The sequence below is a fragment of the Talpa europaea genome (assembly GCF_964194135.1).
Source record: "Talpa europaea genome assembly, chromosome: 15".
In the NCBI taxonomy this organism is placed as follows: domain Eukaryota; kingdom Metazoa; phylum Chordata; class Mammalia; order Eulipotyphla; family Talpidae; genus Talpa; species Talpa europaea.
In genome coordinates, this window is record NC_140083.1 from 27588261 (window position 1) to 27606787 (window position 18527).

An 18527-nucleotide genomic window follows, 5' to 3' on the forward strand; every position below is an offset into this window, starting at 1 on the left:
GTAACCCCATTAAATAAAGCGATCATATGAATTTTTGATTTATAAAAAGAACCTAAAAAGTGATTGTGTATGTTTATATATGTGTATAAATTTATTGCAAAGGCGCTGTAAAGATACTTGTCATAAGATTGAGAGTGCTTATCTCTAGAGAAGGAAGGTATGTGGTAGTAGAAAAAGTATAAAAGGGTCCTTTACAAAACAAAACAAAACATGAGAACAGGGGCACAGAGAAAAGGACCCATTCTTTACATGTAGAAAAGTAAAATCAGGAATGCCAAAAGATAATGGTTTATTCACGAACTATAAGAAATTTTGTATTGTTGGAGACTAAAGTGTGATATAGGAAGAGAACAGAATGAGACTGAAAAAGCAGGCAAAACCTTTGGTCGTGCTTGTTTTCTCCTAGTATGGGACAACCATTGAAAGATTTTCAGGTTGGAAATTGGCTCTGGTCATGTTAACTAGATGATTCTAGGAGAGGTGCGATAGACATAATGAAAGAGATTCATAACTTTTTGTTTCTGGATCCCTTTGGCAGATTTGATAAAATCTGTGAATACTTTCTCAGAATTATGTTTTGGATGCATAAAATAAACTATAAAGTACAACAGAAGCCACGTTATATTGGATTTCATTTATTAAAATATTAGGAAAAGACATCGCTAGTGTAGTTATTTCTTTAGTACCACATTAAATAAAACGACTAACAGTTGCTCTTACAATTAATTCAAAATAGAGATCAACATAAATATTTTAATGTATCTGAATACTGTTTGTGGACTTCAGGTTAAGAACTGTTGTTTATGGCATAAGACTGGCAATATCCTGAAGATCAGTTAGGAAGATCAGTTTAATTTACATTTTTTGTTAGTAAAGCAGTGTGTATACATTATAGAAAATTTGGGAAATAATAATTTAAAAAGAGGATTCTCAATGGTAGTTTTTTAACTTACATAATGCATATACTATCCTTGGATTTTTTTTGTTTGTTTTTTTGTTTTATGTGTTTGATTTTTGCCTCGAGGGACATTTTTATTTTTAATAATATCTTTGGTTTTTATTGTTGTTCTTATGTGGATGCTTTCTGTATTGTCTATACATGTAGTCTTAATTCACTGATATCATTGCTTACCTGTCTTTTAATTTACAGATTTTTGATTGGGCAGGGAGCACATGTAGGAGCTGTCAACAGTGAAGGAGATACACCTTTACATATTGCTGAAGAGGAAGCAATGGAAGAGTTACTTCAAAATGAAGTTAATCGACAAGGTAATATAAAAACATCTAAAAGGAAAAATAAGTTTAAAACTGTTATAGAAAGTGTCTGATATTTAACTTTTTCAATATAATTGCTGACATCAAAGTCCAATCATAATTTGAGTGGGAAAAAATTAAGCTTAAAGTTGAAAGAGGTATCATAAGTGGTCAGATCAAACATAAAATTGTTTCATAATAAGAACTTTGGAGATCAAACTAAGTACACAGGTGAATGTGCAAATTTAAAGAGTGGTCAACAAATCCTCACTGTTAATTGATATTTAAGATTAGATCTGAATGAGGTGAGGGAATGAATTTTGTACATTTGAGGAAATAACTTTCTAGACAGAGGGAACAACATGTGCAAGAATGGGATGGATGCCTGAAGTTTTCAGAGAAGCAGCAAGTTGACCAATGTGACTGGATAAGCAGAAAAAGGAAGAGACTGGAAGATGAGGTCACAAAAGTAACAGGGGACCATATCACATAAGGACATGTGGGCCACTGGAAGGACTTCGGCATTTAATTTGTATGAAATAGGGAGCCAGTGAAATAATTGACATGGAGATGTATGATCTGACTTAATTTTAGAGTGACTTTTTGTTGAGAGTAGGTGGTAGGAAGGTAAAGGGATGAGTAACAAGCATGGCAAGAACAGAAGTAGGCAAGTGGTAAGGTGATGAGAGGAAGTTGAATTTTAAATGTATTTTGAAGAACTGACCAAGAGGATATTGAGTAATAAATGTAAGGTGTGCCATAAAGGAGGAAAATTTTTTCCTAAGATTTTTGGTCTGAACAACTGAATGGATGAAGTTTCTATTTGAGATACGAATATTGTGGAGAAAGTAGATTTTATAGAGAAAATGGATTCATTTCCAGACATGTTTGTTTTGTTTATTAGATATCCAAGCAATTAAACGAGTGAGTCAAGAGAGAGGTGCAAGTTGGAGCTGTAAATTTGGGAGATGTCAGTTTATAGATGGGTAGTGATTGCCTATGGGTAGAGCTTCTTTTATGAGTAGTAAATGTTCTAATATTGATTGTGTTAATTTTTGCCTAACTTGGTGAATTTACTGAAAACCCACCAAATTGTGGACCCTAAATGGTATATGAATCATATCTTGATAGAGCTGTTATTTCAAATATATAACAATTAATGTATAATTATAATATAATATATGATATTATAATACAATTAATATATACTATTACCCAGCATTTCTTCTTTGGTTATACATCTAAAGAATTAAAAGCAAGGTTTCAAGGAGGTATTTGTACAACCATGTTATACCACTGTTATTCCCAGTTATCCAAAGATGGAGGTGAATTAAGTGTCCCTCAACAGATAAATGGGTAAACAGAATGTGGTGCATACATACAATGAAATATTATTCAACATTAAGAAGGAAATTCTGGCACATACCACATCATGGATGAACCTTGAGGATATTAGGCTAAGTGAAATCAGCCAGTCACAAAAAAGACATATACTGTAAGATTCTACTTATGTGAAATATCTCCACTAAAATTCATAGAGAATGTGGAATGATGGCTGTCAGGAGCCTGTGAGGAGGTGATTGGGAACTTGTTGATGGCTGTGGTATTTGGTTTTGCGAGATGAAAAGCATTCTCAAGTTGAGTTGCACAACAGAGTAAATGTACTTAACATTACTGAGCTATATACTTTAAAATTGTTATTGAGATGGTAAATTTTATGTTGTGTATTTTACTACAATTAAATTTTTTTTAAACATTATGTGATTTCCACTAGATTTCATTATGGGAAGATAGTGAATAAATAGGGTATTAATGAGAAGTGAGCATGTTTTACTAAGATTAAAAGATAAAATGTGTGGGATATTGATTTAGGGAGTTGACTCCTGCTGAAGTGTGGATTATTAGAAAAAGAGGTAAAAGAATAGAAGTTAAATAAATCCCTTGAAAAGAGGGTTTTATTCCTTGAGGTTGTGGAAATTCAAAATGAATACTCAGTTGTTAAAAAAAAAAAACAGTCTTAGGCATTAAAACTGAGTAAATATTTAAATACCTAAAGAGAATTGAGGCATTATAACAAGTGATTGAAGGCTGAAGGTATCTGGAGCACAGGAAAAATAGGGCCCACACTAGAAAAGCAGTTATAAACTGATGCCTAGATAAGTACACAGAAGAGCTTTTAACAGCTATATTTTAGGCAGGGATTTTGGAGGAATGGGATCTTTAACACTTGAGGAAACTGGAAGAGTAGATAGAAAGCATTGCAGCCTAAAAAGAAGAGTACCTTATCTACCCATCTTGCTCTGATGAGTGCCCAGCTAAGTTTCCTATTAAATAGTTGTAATTCTTTAAAATAAATCTTTATATACTGCTGTTTAATATTAGCAGTTATATGAATTAAGAAAGGCATGGAGATATACTGAAAACTCCTTTCCTTTGGTTTCCTTGTATATAAACTCTTAGCAAGACTGTTTTTTTTTTTTTTTTTTTTTTTAAGATTTATTTATTTATTTATACAAGCCCTGGGTACAGTCAGAAGCGCGGGCGGGTGAGAGAATTCACTAGAGCCAGAGCCGGGAGCAGAGCAGGCAGAAGGACTGAAGTACACTGCTGAGGGGAGCAGTGGGCAGCAGGAGAGGTCTGCACGCCATGTGGGATCCTCCTCCGGTGGCCAGGGAGCAGCCCGGGATCCAACTGGCGCTGCAGAGGCTGCGGGCAGCTTCACAACCCAGTGCTCAACTGCTGCGCCACCGGGGAGGCCCAGCAAGGCTGATTTTGATTGTAATGTAATGATGATTCATTCCGTATTGATTAATATTCAGCAACTGTTCAGAGCTCTGTATTTGAAGGGGGAAAAAGACAATCTTTGTTCTTAAGGATTTCACAGAAGTGGCAAATATATAAACAGACTTAACAATGCTGTGTGCTAAAATATAGGTAGGGACAGAATGTTGTAAGAGAGCAGAAATGACTATGACTAACCTCTTGCCATAGTACAATGAGGCTTTTAGGGTTTTTATTTTCAGTGAACTAAAACAAGAGTCTGTAAGAAATTTCTCTTCACATATACTTTAAACTTGAGTAATTTTGATTTTATATATAATTATATATGAGCACAATTTGAAGGCAGAAGAGGGTAATTGCTTTGCATTTAGAGTTCGCATGAAATTACATAAACCTAAAAGTAAGAAGTAGGTATTTTTTTATTTCTAATCCAAAGGAAATTTAAAATAGTAAAAGACACTAGAAGTAGGCATGCTAAAGATGGTAAAAACAAATGAGGATAAAGATAATAGAGAAGTTTATGTTTTAAGAGACATAATAGAAGAATAAAGCATATAAATAAATAAGTCTGAGAAAAATCATATAGTAAAAAGGTTATTCTAATGTAATATAATAACAGTTTTATAATTTCTTTTCTGAGTAACGTTAGACATCTTATTTTTTAATTTTTATTTTATTTTTATATTCCCCATACAATTACAACCCCCTTATTTTGACCCCAATCCCTCCTTTCCCCGCCCCCCTCCCCCCAGAGTGTCTCTGATTCATAGTTGTTTGTTGATTTTGATAGTTTCTTTCTTATAGTTATTCTTTTTCCTGGTCCCTTATTTAAGTTTTCTAGATTCCTGCTATGAGTGAGACCATCCGGTATTTTTCTTTTTCTTTCTGGCTTATTTCGCTGAGCATGATCCCTTCCAGCTCCATCCATGTTGCTGCAAATTGCATGTGTTTATCTTTTTTGAATGCTGAGTAATATTCCATGGTGTATATGTACCACATCTTCTTGATCCAGTCATCTATTTTTGGGCATTTGGGTTGTTTCCAAAGCTTAGCTATTGTAAACAGTGCTGCTATAAACATAGGGGTGCAGGTGTTCTTTGGAATTGATATTTCTGTGTCCTTTGGGTAAATACCTAGGAGTGGAATTGCTGGATCATATGGAAGCTCTATGATCCAGAAGGTTCAGAATTCTCCACACAGCTCTCCACAGTGGTTGGACCAGTTTGCACTCCCACCAACAGTGCAGGAGAGTTCCATTTTTCTACACAACCTCACCAACATTTGTTGTTGCTAGTTTTTTTAATATGTGCCATTCTCACTGGTGTGAGATGGTATCTCATTGTAGTTTTGATTTGCATTTCCCTGATGACAAGTGATGTTGAACATTTTTTGTTGGCCATTTGCATTTCCTCTTCAGAGAAGTTTCTTTTTAGCTCTTCTGCCCATTTTTTGACTGGATCTTTCTTTGTTTTTGTTGAGTCTCATCAGCTCTTTGTAGATTTTTGTGATCAGTCCTTTATCTTTAGTGTTGTGTGCAAAAATGTTCTCCTAGTTGGTGGGGTTTCTCTTTGTTTTTGTTATTGTCTCTTTTGCTGTGCAGAAGCTCTTTAATTTGATGTAGTCCCAGCTGTTTATCTTTGCCTTCACTATCACTGCTTTGGGTGATATGTCTGTAGAGAGACATCTCTTTTTTTTTTTTTTTTAAAGATTTATTTATGTATGCTTATTGAGCTGGGGTACAGGCCAGAGGTGTGGGGGGTGAGTGGATTTACTAGAGACAGAATGGGGAACAGAACAGGCGGATTGACTTCTTAAATAAGGTGGACTGGTTATCTTTTGGTAGACAATTTTTGATATATAAAAGTTTTATAGAAATGGTGAGGCTTTTTAAACCAGAGATATGCTATGGGGCGGGGGGGAAGGAGGGATTGGGGTCAAAATAAGGGGGGTACAATTGTATGGGGAATATAAAAATAAAAAAAAGAAAGAAATGGTGATGCTTTTAAAATATAGTTTATAATAGGTTTTTATTATTTGCAGTATTTAATTGTTTTTACAAAGTCTGCTTGGAAAATTATATTACAAATTTCTTTCAGATTTCATAATGAGAAATTATGATCTCTAGTTTGTAGATGACTTTAGTTGTACTTGTGTAACCTTAGGGTTTAAAAACATTTTTCAAGTAGCTCTCCTCCCAGGACTGCATACTTGTGACTAATCAGGTGTTTCTTTTCACAAATCTTTTCTCTGGAAAATAGTAGTAACAGCTCCAGCGCTCAGCCCACCTGTGTCTATGCAAGTGCCTCCTTTTCTCCTTTTCCTAATAAACCTGTCCTTTTAAAATGTAAAAAATAAAAAATACACTTTTTTCTAATTATGGTCTTTTTTTTAATTTTTATATTACTTTTTTTCCTTACCTCATTGTAGTTCTCCCCCCACTTTATCACCTGTGAACCATCACCATTTTCCCTTCCCGCCTCTATCTTGCCCCACTTTCACCCATTCCTTTGCTGTATGCCTCAGTCTATGGTCACCTTACTAGTTTTGATTTTTTCTTCACCTTTTGCTTGGTTTCTCTCTATTCCACATGAGTGAGACGATCCAGTATTTATCTTTTTCCTTCTGACTAATATCAGCTAGCATAATTCCTTCCAGTTCCATCCATGTTGCCACAAACAGCATAAGTTTGTCTTTTTAGATTGCTGAGTAATACTCCATTGTATAAACATGCCACAACTTTTTGATCCATTCTTCTATTTTGGGGAAACACTGATGCTAAAGGAAACTTGCATTCCTCTGTTTATAGTCTGTTTTTTAAGTTATGCTTCAATTGAACAGTTTGTTTCTACAATGTTAATTTGTTAAGCAACAAAGATTAGGACACAATATAGGTAGAGGATAATAGGTCACACAACAGCACAGACATTTGAGGACCTACATGCAGATCTAGGCGATTAGAATACTGTAGGATAGAGGAGAAAGAGTAGAGTTTAAAAATGCATTGAGACCAAATCTTTAAAGGTTTTATTTGCTATACTGAAGATTGAAATTTGTCTTAACAAAAAGTAGGTGACCATGGACAAATTTATGTAGAAAAGAGATGATCATATTTTGATACAGAAAAAGAACCATCTGACAGTGATGTGGGGAATGAATCTGATGGGACTGAAAGTGAACAAGTGGTAGTGAAAGTGTGAGACAACTACAGTGGTTGATAGCAGGCTCGGAAATAGTAACTCAAAATCTGGTATTTGAATGGGAATTTGAGTTAAAGTAAAGGGAGTAATCCAGATGACTTTCAGCTGGTTGGGTAAGTAGTAGAAAGGAAATATAAGAGCATCATCAAGTAGATTTGCTGGGGAAAAAATGATTTAGGATTTCAGTACTGAATTAAGGATCATCAGGTTATGCATTCATTATTTCTGTAGTTTTCTCTGTCCAAGGCTCAGACATCCACTTGTTATCTCCAGTTAGATGTCTTACTAGAGTATCTCAAACTTTAAAATTTCCAAAATTGAAATTTTAATTTTTATAATTGCTCAGGCTAAGAATCTTTGATTTTCTTTGACTTCTCTTTTTCTCCTACATTGAAATTGTTGCTGTGCCTTGAAAAATCCAGAATCAATTTCGTTACTACCTTCACTGCTACCTACCATCCTGCTTCAGGTTGCCATCACTTCTTGCCTGGATTATTGCAGTAGCCTCTTAATACTTTAGTTTCTACTCTTTAATTTTTCAATTTAACTGATCCTCTTTAATTATTACCCTGCTCATTGTCCTCATTACCTGTAGACTCCTTGCCTCCTTCTAAAGAGAAGAACATTCCACACTTCTAACTCAGTGTCTGCTAGTTTTTCCCTGTGTCTAAAATATCCGAAATTGTGACTGTAACTCACTTTATTTCTGTCTCTAATGTCACCATACCAATCTATATAAAATAGCAACTCTTTTTTATTACCCTCTGTCCCTTTTACTCTTGTTTATTTATTTCTTCACAGACATATCTTCTACATATAAGAAGTTTGCTTCTATATCAGTAGCACCTAATAAAGTACCTGACATATATCAGGTACTTTGTACATAATGAAAGGATGAACAACTGAATGAATAAATGAAAAAAACCCTGACCAGACAGTTGAGTACATAAAAATGAATTATACGAGAGCTCTTAGCTGACGGGCGTGTGTGTGTGTGTAACTGTTTTTTACTCTTATTTCTTCATTCTCATCCTTTTAGTAAACATTCACTGATCCCTTTTATTTTGTGTCAGGTGTTCATCCAGACAGTCCAGATGCAAGATTAAAAAAAAAAAAGTGTCTTTACCTTTAATAAGCTCAGCACCCTCCAGAGTAAGACAGATTATAAATGCATGGAGTATGTACTATTTATTTAATAACCAGCAACTGAAGCCATAAGACAACATGAGCTCATTCAGGAATTTTAGGGTTATCTTTTCTACTTCACAATTTTTCTCGATGTTGCGCTCTTTCACCATAAGAATTAATGTCCTATTACTTTCTGAGTTTCCCCTATGCATCACTTCCTAGCATATAGTACCAAATAAATGCTTTAAATGAACAGTCATCTATGTAATTTGTAAAAGTTATAACACTAATATTAATTGTAACAACAGTGTACTATGTTGGAAAAAGTAAGGAAGTTTGGTACAGAAATAATCTGTTTTAAGGTCTCTTAATTTTAGTTTAAGGCAGGACCTCTAGGCTGAAGTGTTCAGTGAACATTCATACCTACTAAGCTAGAGTTCAGACAACTGGTTAACTAATAGAAATTGGAGACTTCATTAAAAATGTGTTGTTTTTAAACTTCCTTTTTAGAACCAAGGGTTTATGTTCCTTGGAAAATAATAAAAAGTTTTAAAACAAGAAGAATAATGAGAAAAATAAGAAAGCCAAAAGACTAATGTGGGACAAGACTACAACAAAATAATCAATCAAGAATAAAGTAGCTACAGTATCCTCACATTTCTTTATTTAACTATCTTGGTATACGCCCATTTAATTTTCATTTAAACCTGAAATGCTCTGGATAATTTTATTTTTCTAACATAGAAAGAACATTTTCTACAAAGAAAGGATAAAAATGACTATTTTCATTTCATCAGGCGTTGATATAGAAGCAGCTCGGAAGGAAGAAGAACGGATAATGCTAAGAGATGCAAGACAATGGCTAAATAGTGGTCATATAAATGATGTACGACATGCAAAATCTGGAGGCACAGCACTTCATGTTGCAGCTGCAAAAGGCTATACAGAAGTTTTAAAGTAAGTATTTTTCAGTCATTTTGGTTTTCTACTTTGATTTATTTTCCTATAATTCATTGTTCCTTAAGATATATGCAAACATTATTTTGAAACTGCTCATAAAAGTTATTTAATGTCTTTCACGGGAAGAGAAAACTATCTTGAATATTACTGCTTTGTTTCTAAAGTTCTTTCTTTCACTCTGGAATTTTGATTATTATACTGTTGATTTCTTCAGTTGCAATTTTCTGGAAAGTTAAATTTCAGTGCCAGATAATCTTTATATGTTAACCTCTGGGTTAAGAGGTTATTAGAGTCATTTTTGAGGTTCCCAGATTGACTAACTCTGATTTCTATGACTAAGAATAATGTTTATATATAAGCATACCATCAACTTCTGAGAACTTGATTCATACTGAATATTTATTTACATGTAATTTATCTAAAATATGGGTTTTTTTTTTTTAACTGCATGAACATTGAAACTCAGAGTGCTAATAGCATAATATTAAATATTAAGCTATATGCAACTTAGACTTTATAGGGCCATATCTTGATCAGTACATTTCCTTGGAACAAAGTTCCTTTATGTCACATTAAGTTTTTGCTTTGGGGTTGTTTTTTTTTTTTTCCCTCCTTGTACGATGCAAAGTTGTGTCAACTTTTGGGGGGAAAAATTCAGTGCATAACTTGTTATTTATATGTGAAAGAAAATAATAGTGGCCCTCAATAAAATCTACAGCATTTGGATTTTATGTTGCTTTTGTTGCATTTGGGCTTTTATTATCAATTTGTTCTCTTTATTCCCTCTCTTCAGTAAAAATAATGAAGATGTTTTAAGTGGGCCAACTATTCCCAAATTCCTCCTGTTTTCAGTCCCTACTTTCTTAAATAACTTTAGCCTTTTTCTAGAATAGTATAGCTAGCATTTGATTAACTTTCTTGTCCTCCATCTGTTTCTAATCCAAAGCTTTTCAAAATTTCAGACCCCATTAGCAAGTCATAAAATGAACTTAGTAAGTTGCCAGCAGAATTTCTTTTAAGAATTGAAAATATCAAAAAGTATTAAATATGGTAAAGGTAAATACTGTTTCTTAAAACTCTTAATTCTGTAAACATATGTATGAGTACTGGATTGCACTGTAAAATAGGAATGTACACTACTTCCAGGTGGTCTTTATAATTAGGATGGGTATTCAGTCTCTTAAAATCCTTTATTAAGATTCTCAATGGGGAGTAAGGATAAATTATAAATTGCTCCTTAACTTAAGACACAGCCATTCATCATCTGATCACTGACTCCTCTTTTAAGCTAAGCTTAAAATGCATTGCTCCTCAGGTATACATGATTCCAGCTGCATATACATCTACTTAAAGTTCTGTCATGATGTCTTAATGCCTACTCTTGTTTCTGTCTAGATACCTTCATTCACCATCTCTTCAACTTGGAGGCAAATTCCTTTTGATTCTTTGACTCAGTTCAAGGCTCTTAAGCCTGTGAAAAAAATGTTCAACCTCATTCATAATAAGTGCAGATAAAGCTACAATGAATTACCATTTTTCATCTATCAGACTGGCAAAGATCAAAACATTTCACACACTGTGTTTACAAAGAGGGGAAAAAGCACTTTCTTATTATTTCTGGTGGAAGTGTAAATGGTAATTGAGCAAATTTCATCAAAATAGCAGTTATTCTTTGGCTTAGCCATTCTACCTCTAGGATTATTTTTTTTGCAGATATTCTCTCACATAGGAAATAAGGTATGTGCTGGCAGCTTTGTTTACAATAGTAGAAGAATAGTTGAATAAATTATGATATATCCTTTCACTAGACTACTCTAGCAATTGAAATAATAAGGAAAGGCCATGAAGATGTGTCAAGCCATTATGTCAAAACCAAGGACAGAAGTATGCATCATTTGTATTTATTTTTAAATATTTTAATTGAATTTGCTCATCTCTGTATAAACTCTGTAAGGATCCAATCAAATTTAATAATATTTACCTATGGAGAGGAGAAACTGGTTGGCTAACAGCAGTATGCGAGTACCTTCCATATATTACCATTGGTCTCTTTTAATTTTGAACTTTAGGAATATGTTGCATATGAAAATATATATGAAATGAAACTTAAATAGAGGGATCTGTTTGAAATATAAATGACTTCCCCACTTAGCTTCTTCTCCACACATACAAAAACACCTTTATTTTCAATTGATTTTTATGCTTTTCAGCTCTATACTCTCCATTGCCTCTTCACTACAGAACCTGTTTGTGAGGGTTGATTTTTTTTTTTTTACTTGACTTTTGTCCTTCATTAGAAGTTCTTTGAATACGATAACTATTATCTTTTTTTTTTTTTGATGAGTATCTGCGTAACCTGCCTTATAGAGAGAGCCATGTTTGTGTGGCAGAAAACGTATCTTCCTTCCTGACTCTTCCCTCCTCCTCCCACAGACTCCGAAGTACTTACCATTTTTATGTTGTTCAGGATATTTAACATTGCTGTGGTTCATATTTTCTAATGGAAGATATATTTTTATTATCTTATTTCTGTTTCTTAATAAAATTTCTGATACATACCCATTAATGGGCATAGTTTTAAAATTTGAAACTGGACTTGTATCTGTTACTTAGTCTTTAGATCTGCAATTCTTAAATGACTCTGCAGACAGACAAAAGACAGTAATATGAGAATGATGCAGGAGTCTTTTTTTTTTTTTTTTTATAGAGGCATGCTTTATTTATTTGTTTGCTGGTTTTGTTTGTTTGTTTTGTTTATACATGCACTGGGTACAGTCAGAAGCGCGGGAGGGTGAGAGAATTCACCAGAGCCAGAGCGGGGAGCAGAGCAGGCAGAAGGACCGAAGTACACTGCTGAGGGGAGCAGCGGGCGGCAGGAGAGGTCTGCGCGCCATGTGGGACCCTCCTCCGGTGGCCGGGGAGCAGCCGGGGATCGAACCGGTGCCGCAGAGGCCGCGCGGTTTCGCAACCCAGCGCTCAACCGCTGCGCCACCGGGGAGGCCCGATGCAGGAGTCTTTTTAAAACTATAGATTGGCCAGGCCAATCTCACAATATGCTGCCTAATTCAGTAGGACTAGGGTGGAGCTGAGGACTTTTTTTTTTAACAAACTTTTCACATGGTTCTGTTTTGGAACCACAATTGGAAATAGCTACCTTTTAGTTAGGAACTAGGGGAATCAGATCTTGAAACATAAATAAATGAAGGGTTATATATTAGTTATCACTACCACCTCCTGTAGGTAAAAAGAAGCCCTTCTCAAGCTCAACATCTTGGAAAGTAAGGTAAAGGTCAACTAGATTTCATGAGTTGTGAAGTATTTAGTGTTCGCCTGTGTGTGTGTGTAGCTATGCTATGTGCAATTTATAAACCTATCTTTTGCTCTCTGTGAGCTTAATTTCTAAATAAAATAAAGGTTGATCTCATTATATAAACAGAAGACCATACTAACTCTTCGCATTGTGTTAAAATTCCTGTTTTCTAGCTCTGTTGATGATTGGAATTCTGCTTCTTACTGCTGCAGAAAACTTGACTTGAACCCCTGGGATATTTGTTTGGCTTTGTTTTGTTCCTAACAGTGAGATTGTCATTTTTCTCTGAAAATTTCCTAAGATAGCTCTTGAAGGCTTGTGACAGCTTTCACAAACCACTTCTCAAATGCAAGGCAACAGAAACACTAGAAAAGAACCTTGTTTGTATATTTTTAGAGCCCATTTAGCCTAATCATAGGGATACCTGAGTTCATTCCCTGTAATAAAGCAGTTTAACATAAAATCTTTTTATCTCACATAGAAAAATTATAGGCTTTCCTGTGAAAACTTCAATTTCAAGTCATATTAACAAGAATTAGTATTATACCAAACCATGTAGAAATTAATTAAAGCTTATTATGCATTATTATGGTAGTAACTCTTTGTCAGTGTTTTCTTAGGATTGCTTTCTTTTCCCCCCATTTGTTAATTTAGGGGGTAGGGGAAATTGAACTATGAAAAGAAATGTATTGCAAATTTTTGTTAACTTGCATGGTATAAAGCTATTATGTTTGCTCAGTTTTAGATTTAATTGATTATGTTTCTAAGTCACCATTTCTTCTTTAGACTTTTAATACAGGCAGGCTATGATGTTAATATTAAAGATTATGATGGCTGGACCCCTCTACATGCTGCAGCTCATTGGGGAAAAGAAGAAGCCTGTCGAATTTTGGTGGACAATCTGTGTGATATGGAGATGGTCAACAAAGTGGTAGGTTTTTAAAATGTATTTAAATATTTTAACTTGTAGAAATATAATTTTAGTCTCAAAGATGTTATGTAAATATGAATTATGTACTTGTTAAGTTTTGTGAACCATACAAAGAAACATTTGTCAACCATTTATTGACTTTTAATTGTTGTTTAAGTCTTTTTCAACTACCTATGAGTTAATTTTGCAAAACCTTGTTCTACAAAGAACTATTACTCTTCCAATAATCATATTACCATGCATGTAGAGTTAATTTGGTTACTTCTGTTGATACCATTTTCTTAGGAATTCATAAAGAACATTTTGCATTTCTATCTGAGTGTTTTCTCCCATTACTCTACTTATGAGTTGTAACACATATGACAGTATGTTTCTGATCTTAGCTGACAATCTTACTAGCTTTTTTATAGTCGTTTTTTAAGTGACATGGAAAGTGGGGTCTTATATTATGTGAAGATAGTAAAAACCATACAATTTAAGTAAAATAAGATCACTGAGATGTGATATCTAGTTTCCTGGTTTTGCATATAAGAAAGTAGTTTAGTGAGGTGAATGATTTACTTAATATCATTCCCATTAAGTAAAGGGAAGAGAGGAGCAAATGTCATTATTTTTCAAAAATCGTGAACAGATTCAGATTACCAAATTTATTAGGTTTTTTTTTTTTTTTAATAGAGGCATGCTTATTTATTTATTTGTTTGTTTGTTTTGTTTATACATGCACTGGGTACAGTCAGAAGCGCGGGAGGGTGAGAGAATTCACCAGAGCCAGAGCAGGGAGCAGAACAGGCAGAAGGACCGAAGTACACTGCTGAGGGGAGCAGCGGGCTGCAGGAGAGGTCTGCGCGCCATGTGGGACCCTCCTCCTGTGGCCGGGGAGCAGCCGGGGATCGAACCGGCGCCGCAGCGGTCGCCGGCAGCCTTGCAACCCAGCGCTCAACCGCTGCGCCACCGGGGAGGCCCAAATTTATTAGGTTTTTCTCTGCTCCCTTTGCAAGCACCATCAGGACAGGTAGTTTCCAGCGTCACCAATATTCCTACTAGTTCCCTCCCACTCTATCTTGGCAGTAAATGGTAAGATGGGAACAATTGCAGAGTACAAAACATTTCTCCTATAGTGAGCTTAATTACCCTTAACTTTCATTGAATATTTCTTATGTATTGCATTTAATAGGGTAATGTGGTCAATTATTTATCAGAGATTGCTGAAATGATCTTGTCTTTGTTCATATGGCTCAATTTAACTTTATTGTGTCCATTAACATGAGTGCTGATGTTCATTACCATGGTAATTGCATTCTCTAATTGGGGATTTGCAGAGGAAAGAGAGTAAATATACTATAACAAATACCCAAGATTTTCCCATGGGTAAGTGGTTAGAGATGAGGGTAAAAAATGTAGATTCATGTCTAGTTGCTGACATTAAAAAGAAATCCTTTGAACTCCTTTGTTCTTTCTGGAATATTTCATGTATGTATTTGAGATAAGAAATGTATATAGGCAAGAAGATCATAGAAAGTAGTAAAAATCTTCAGGAAAGTTAGGATTAAAATATGTTTAACAGAGGTTCCAAAGGCTCCACCTGAACCTGTCATTCCCCAGCCCCCAAATGGCAGGGATCCAAAGTGGCCAGAGACCTCCAGTCTTGTGCGCACCCAGACTGTGCCTGCCAAGACCGGCAGAAACCTCATGTCCTCTGATAGGACCCTACCAAGACCCGCCTGGACCTACAAGGCCTAGTGACTTCCTTTGATATCCCACTAGCATCCACACAGATGGTGAGACCCCAGACCGACATCAGGGAGTGAGCTAGATTTGCCACAAGTCCCTGACCTCCTGTGAGACCCTGCACTGGTTTGCCCTCATAGGTGAGGACCCTGATCAATGAGTGGGAAGGAGATACACTCAGAGGATATCCTGCATACGATAGCTAGGTTCCACACCTAATAATGGACAGAAGGAAAAATCCAACAAATGGCAACATTAGTACCCAAGAAATAAGAGATTAGTAAAACAGAGAGAGAACAAATACCCAGAACCCCAAGTCATAGACATGGAAACTAGTCTCCCTGTCAGATACAGAGTTCAGAATTGCAGTGATAAAGATATTCAAAGAAATGGAAGGAAACTCAAAAACAAATGAATGTCCTTAGAGATGAAATCAATGGACTGAAGACAGAAAATGAAACTCTAAATAACAAAAATGGAGTTTAAGGATTTCAAAGGAGAAATAAAGAAGGTGAAAACCTTAAGAGAACGTTGCAGAAGTAGAATAGATTGAGTAGAACAACAAATTAGTGTAATTGAAGATGCAGATGTACAGTGAATCCAGGTAGATAAGGAAAGAGAGAAATGAAATTTTAAAAATGAAGAAACACTCCAAGAACTATCCAACCCCATGAGAAAAGGCAACATAAAAATAATAGGGATACTATAGGGGAAAGAGAAAGGAACAGAAAATGTATTTAAAGAAATAATGAAGGACAACTCCCCAAATCTATGCAAGGAAATAAATGTACAATTACAGGAAGCTAAAAGTACCCCTGCATACATGAATAAAGCAAGATTGTCAACAAGTTATATAATAGTGAAATTTCTGAAACTCAGGATAAAGAAAGATTACTGAAGCTGGCAAGGGGGAGGAAGCAGACAGCATACATATATAAGTACCCTGATCAGGCTAACATCAGATTTTTCTGCAGAAACACTACCACTGAGGAGAGAATGGAATGGTGTGTTCTGAATACTTAAAGATACTTAATCTTAACTGTCAGCCAAGAATAGTTTATTCTGCAAGGTTCACCATCATAAATGATGGAAGAATAAAGGCCTTTTCAGACATAGAGAAACTCAAAAAGTTTTTGCAGACAATAAACCACCCCTCCAAGAAATGTTGAAAGGAATTTACACATTGAAACTGAAAGAGGGACATACTCAAGGAGCTAAGTAAGGTAGACCCTCTCAAATTAAGAATAAAATGGCAGCGATGGACTATCATATAACAGTAATCACCTTAAATGTAAATGGACTGAACTCATCCATAAAAGGCATAGAATATCTAGCTGGACCAAGAAACAGAACCCAACCTTCTACTGTCTCCAGGAGACAGATCTAACTCCAGGCAAACAAAAACTCAAAGGGTCAGAAAAGAAATGTATAAAAATGTATTTAAGATGTTTTTAAGTTTAGATTATTTCCTGACTAATTGAAAATGTAATTGGGGAAATGTATATTATAGACACTTGAAAGTCTGCATGAAAGTGGGAAACATGTTCTAAAAATATTTTAAGGGCCTCCATAGTGGTGCAGGGATTAAGTCTCAGAGCTATCAAGCTGTTGCCAGCCTCTGCGGCATGAGTTGGATCCCCAGCCAGGGAGTTCACACACATGGCGCAGCCGACCTCTACTGTCTTGCCCACTGCTCCCCTCAGCAGTGTGTTTCAGTCAATCCACCTTTTCTGTTCGCCACTCTTGTCTCTGGTGTATCCTCTCACCTTACACACTGGCTTATAATAACCCAGTTCTTGTATGCATAAATAAATAAATCTTAAAAAAATAAAATATTTTAAAATTTTGGTCTTATTTCTTTAACTTATTTGCTATCCTTAAAACACATTAACTGCCACTTTAATTCATAATAAATTAAGTTATAAGATTTTAAATATAAAATTTTAAATTTTGTTTCCTTAATAATTAAAAGAATTGTTTTACAAAAATATGCCCATAGCTAAATACTCTCCTAAGTTTGTGTTTTCTCTTAATGCAGTTTTACAATTATTAGTAGGTAACTTTTTAATATGGTAACTGCCATTATAAAAAGTTAAATAAGCAATAAGGCTGCTTTCCCTACTAGTAGACAAAAAGCACACATTTTTCTGAATTCTATCTGAATTTTTCTTTCTATAAAGACAATGGTGAAATGGAACCAGAATCTAGTTGCATTTTCCCATTATTACTTGCGTGACTTAGGGCATCTGCCAAGCACATCCTAGGGCAAATACCATGTGCTCAGAGCCTGGGTTTGCTCATCTGCATAATGGGAATCATAATACTACTTGTCATGACCACTTCACTGGTTATTGTGAAAATGAAGAGACTTGGAATAAGTAAGGAAAAAAAGAAAGCTGAGACTGTGAAGTTAAACTTCAACACTCTGATAATTTATATGTTTATCGATCTGATTAGACTGATCTTCTGTAGTAATTTTTTTGAAGATTGTTTTCTTATTGGTATAGTTCTTATTTTTTCATAGCATTTTGTCCTCCTCAGTTGTTACTTGGTTGCTTTAAATGACTGTTTATATGTCTTACTGTGTTTATTGTCCACTGATGAAGCATATGTAGCCTGATAATAGTTAAGAATCAGATTTGCAATCTATGTTTGTAATCTTACACTTGGTGAATTTAAAGAGCATGGTTAAGTTATTGTGTTTTATTGATGTGCCTATAGCCTACATTTTACTTTAGTTTTTAATTCTTTATCAAGTGCTGTCTGCAAAGTAGGCTCATTTACCAAGGGAGAAGTGAAAAGAAGGGTTAGTAAGGTGATTAAATTTGTGATTCTTATAAAGGAAAATTCCTTGGACACCAAATAACCCACTGTATTTTATTGCTGCTACAATTTCATTAAAAAAAAATTCCATTCGTGAGAAGGGTTGAGAATGCCTATGGGAATACATGATCATGAGCATAATTTGCTTAAGAAGTCTAGAATGTATAACATTATAGAACTAGTTCTACAAAGAAGTGCATGATATAGCAAAACTGGGATTAACATATACTGTTAATATGAAGGACACTTACAAATTTTGAGGTTGTTATTTTGTTTTGGAGCCATCTTTTCATTAGAAACTTAATTACTAGCATTTAATATTGAAAGTTGAAAAGGAAAGAAAAGTTTAAAAGAAGCTAAAACTTTTTTCTTGACCTAAATGGGAAAGGATAGACTACCTCATACATTTCTATTT

General features: G+C 34.8%; 1 protein-coding gene across 4 annotated transcripts in view; it reads left to right on the forward strand.

Annotated features, from left to right (window-relative positions):
• Positions 1 to 18527, forward strand: part of PPP1R12A (protein phosphatase 1 regulatory subunit 12A) — a gene marked incomplete at its 3' end in the record, with an annotated part of 122715 nt that overhangs the window by 51776 nt on the left and 52412 nt on the right. For all 4 annotated transcript variants that reach the window (XM_084254823.1, XM_084254825.1, XM_084254826.1 and 1 more), the window contains exons 3-5: positions 1151 to 1269; positions 9158 to 9317; positions 13417 to 13561. In XM_084254823.1, coding sequence (XP_084110949.1) covers positions 1151 to 1269; positions 9158 to 9317; positions 13417 to 13561 — 424 coding nt within the window. The remainder of the gene's footprint in view (positions 1 to 1150; positions 1270 to 9157; positions 9318 to 13416; positions 13562 to 18527) is intronic.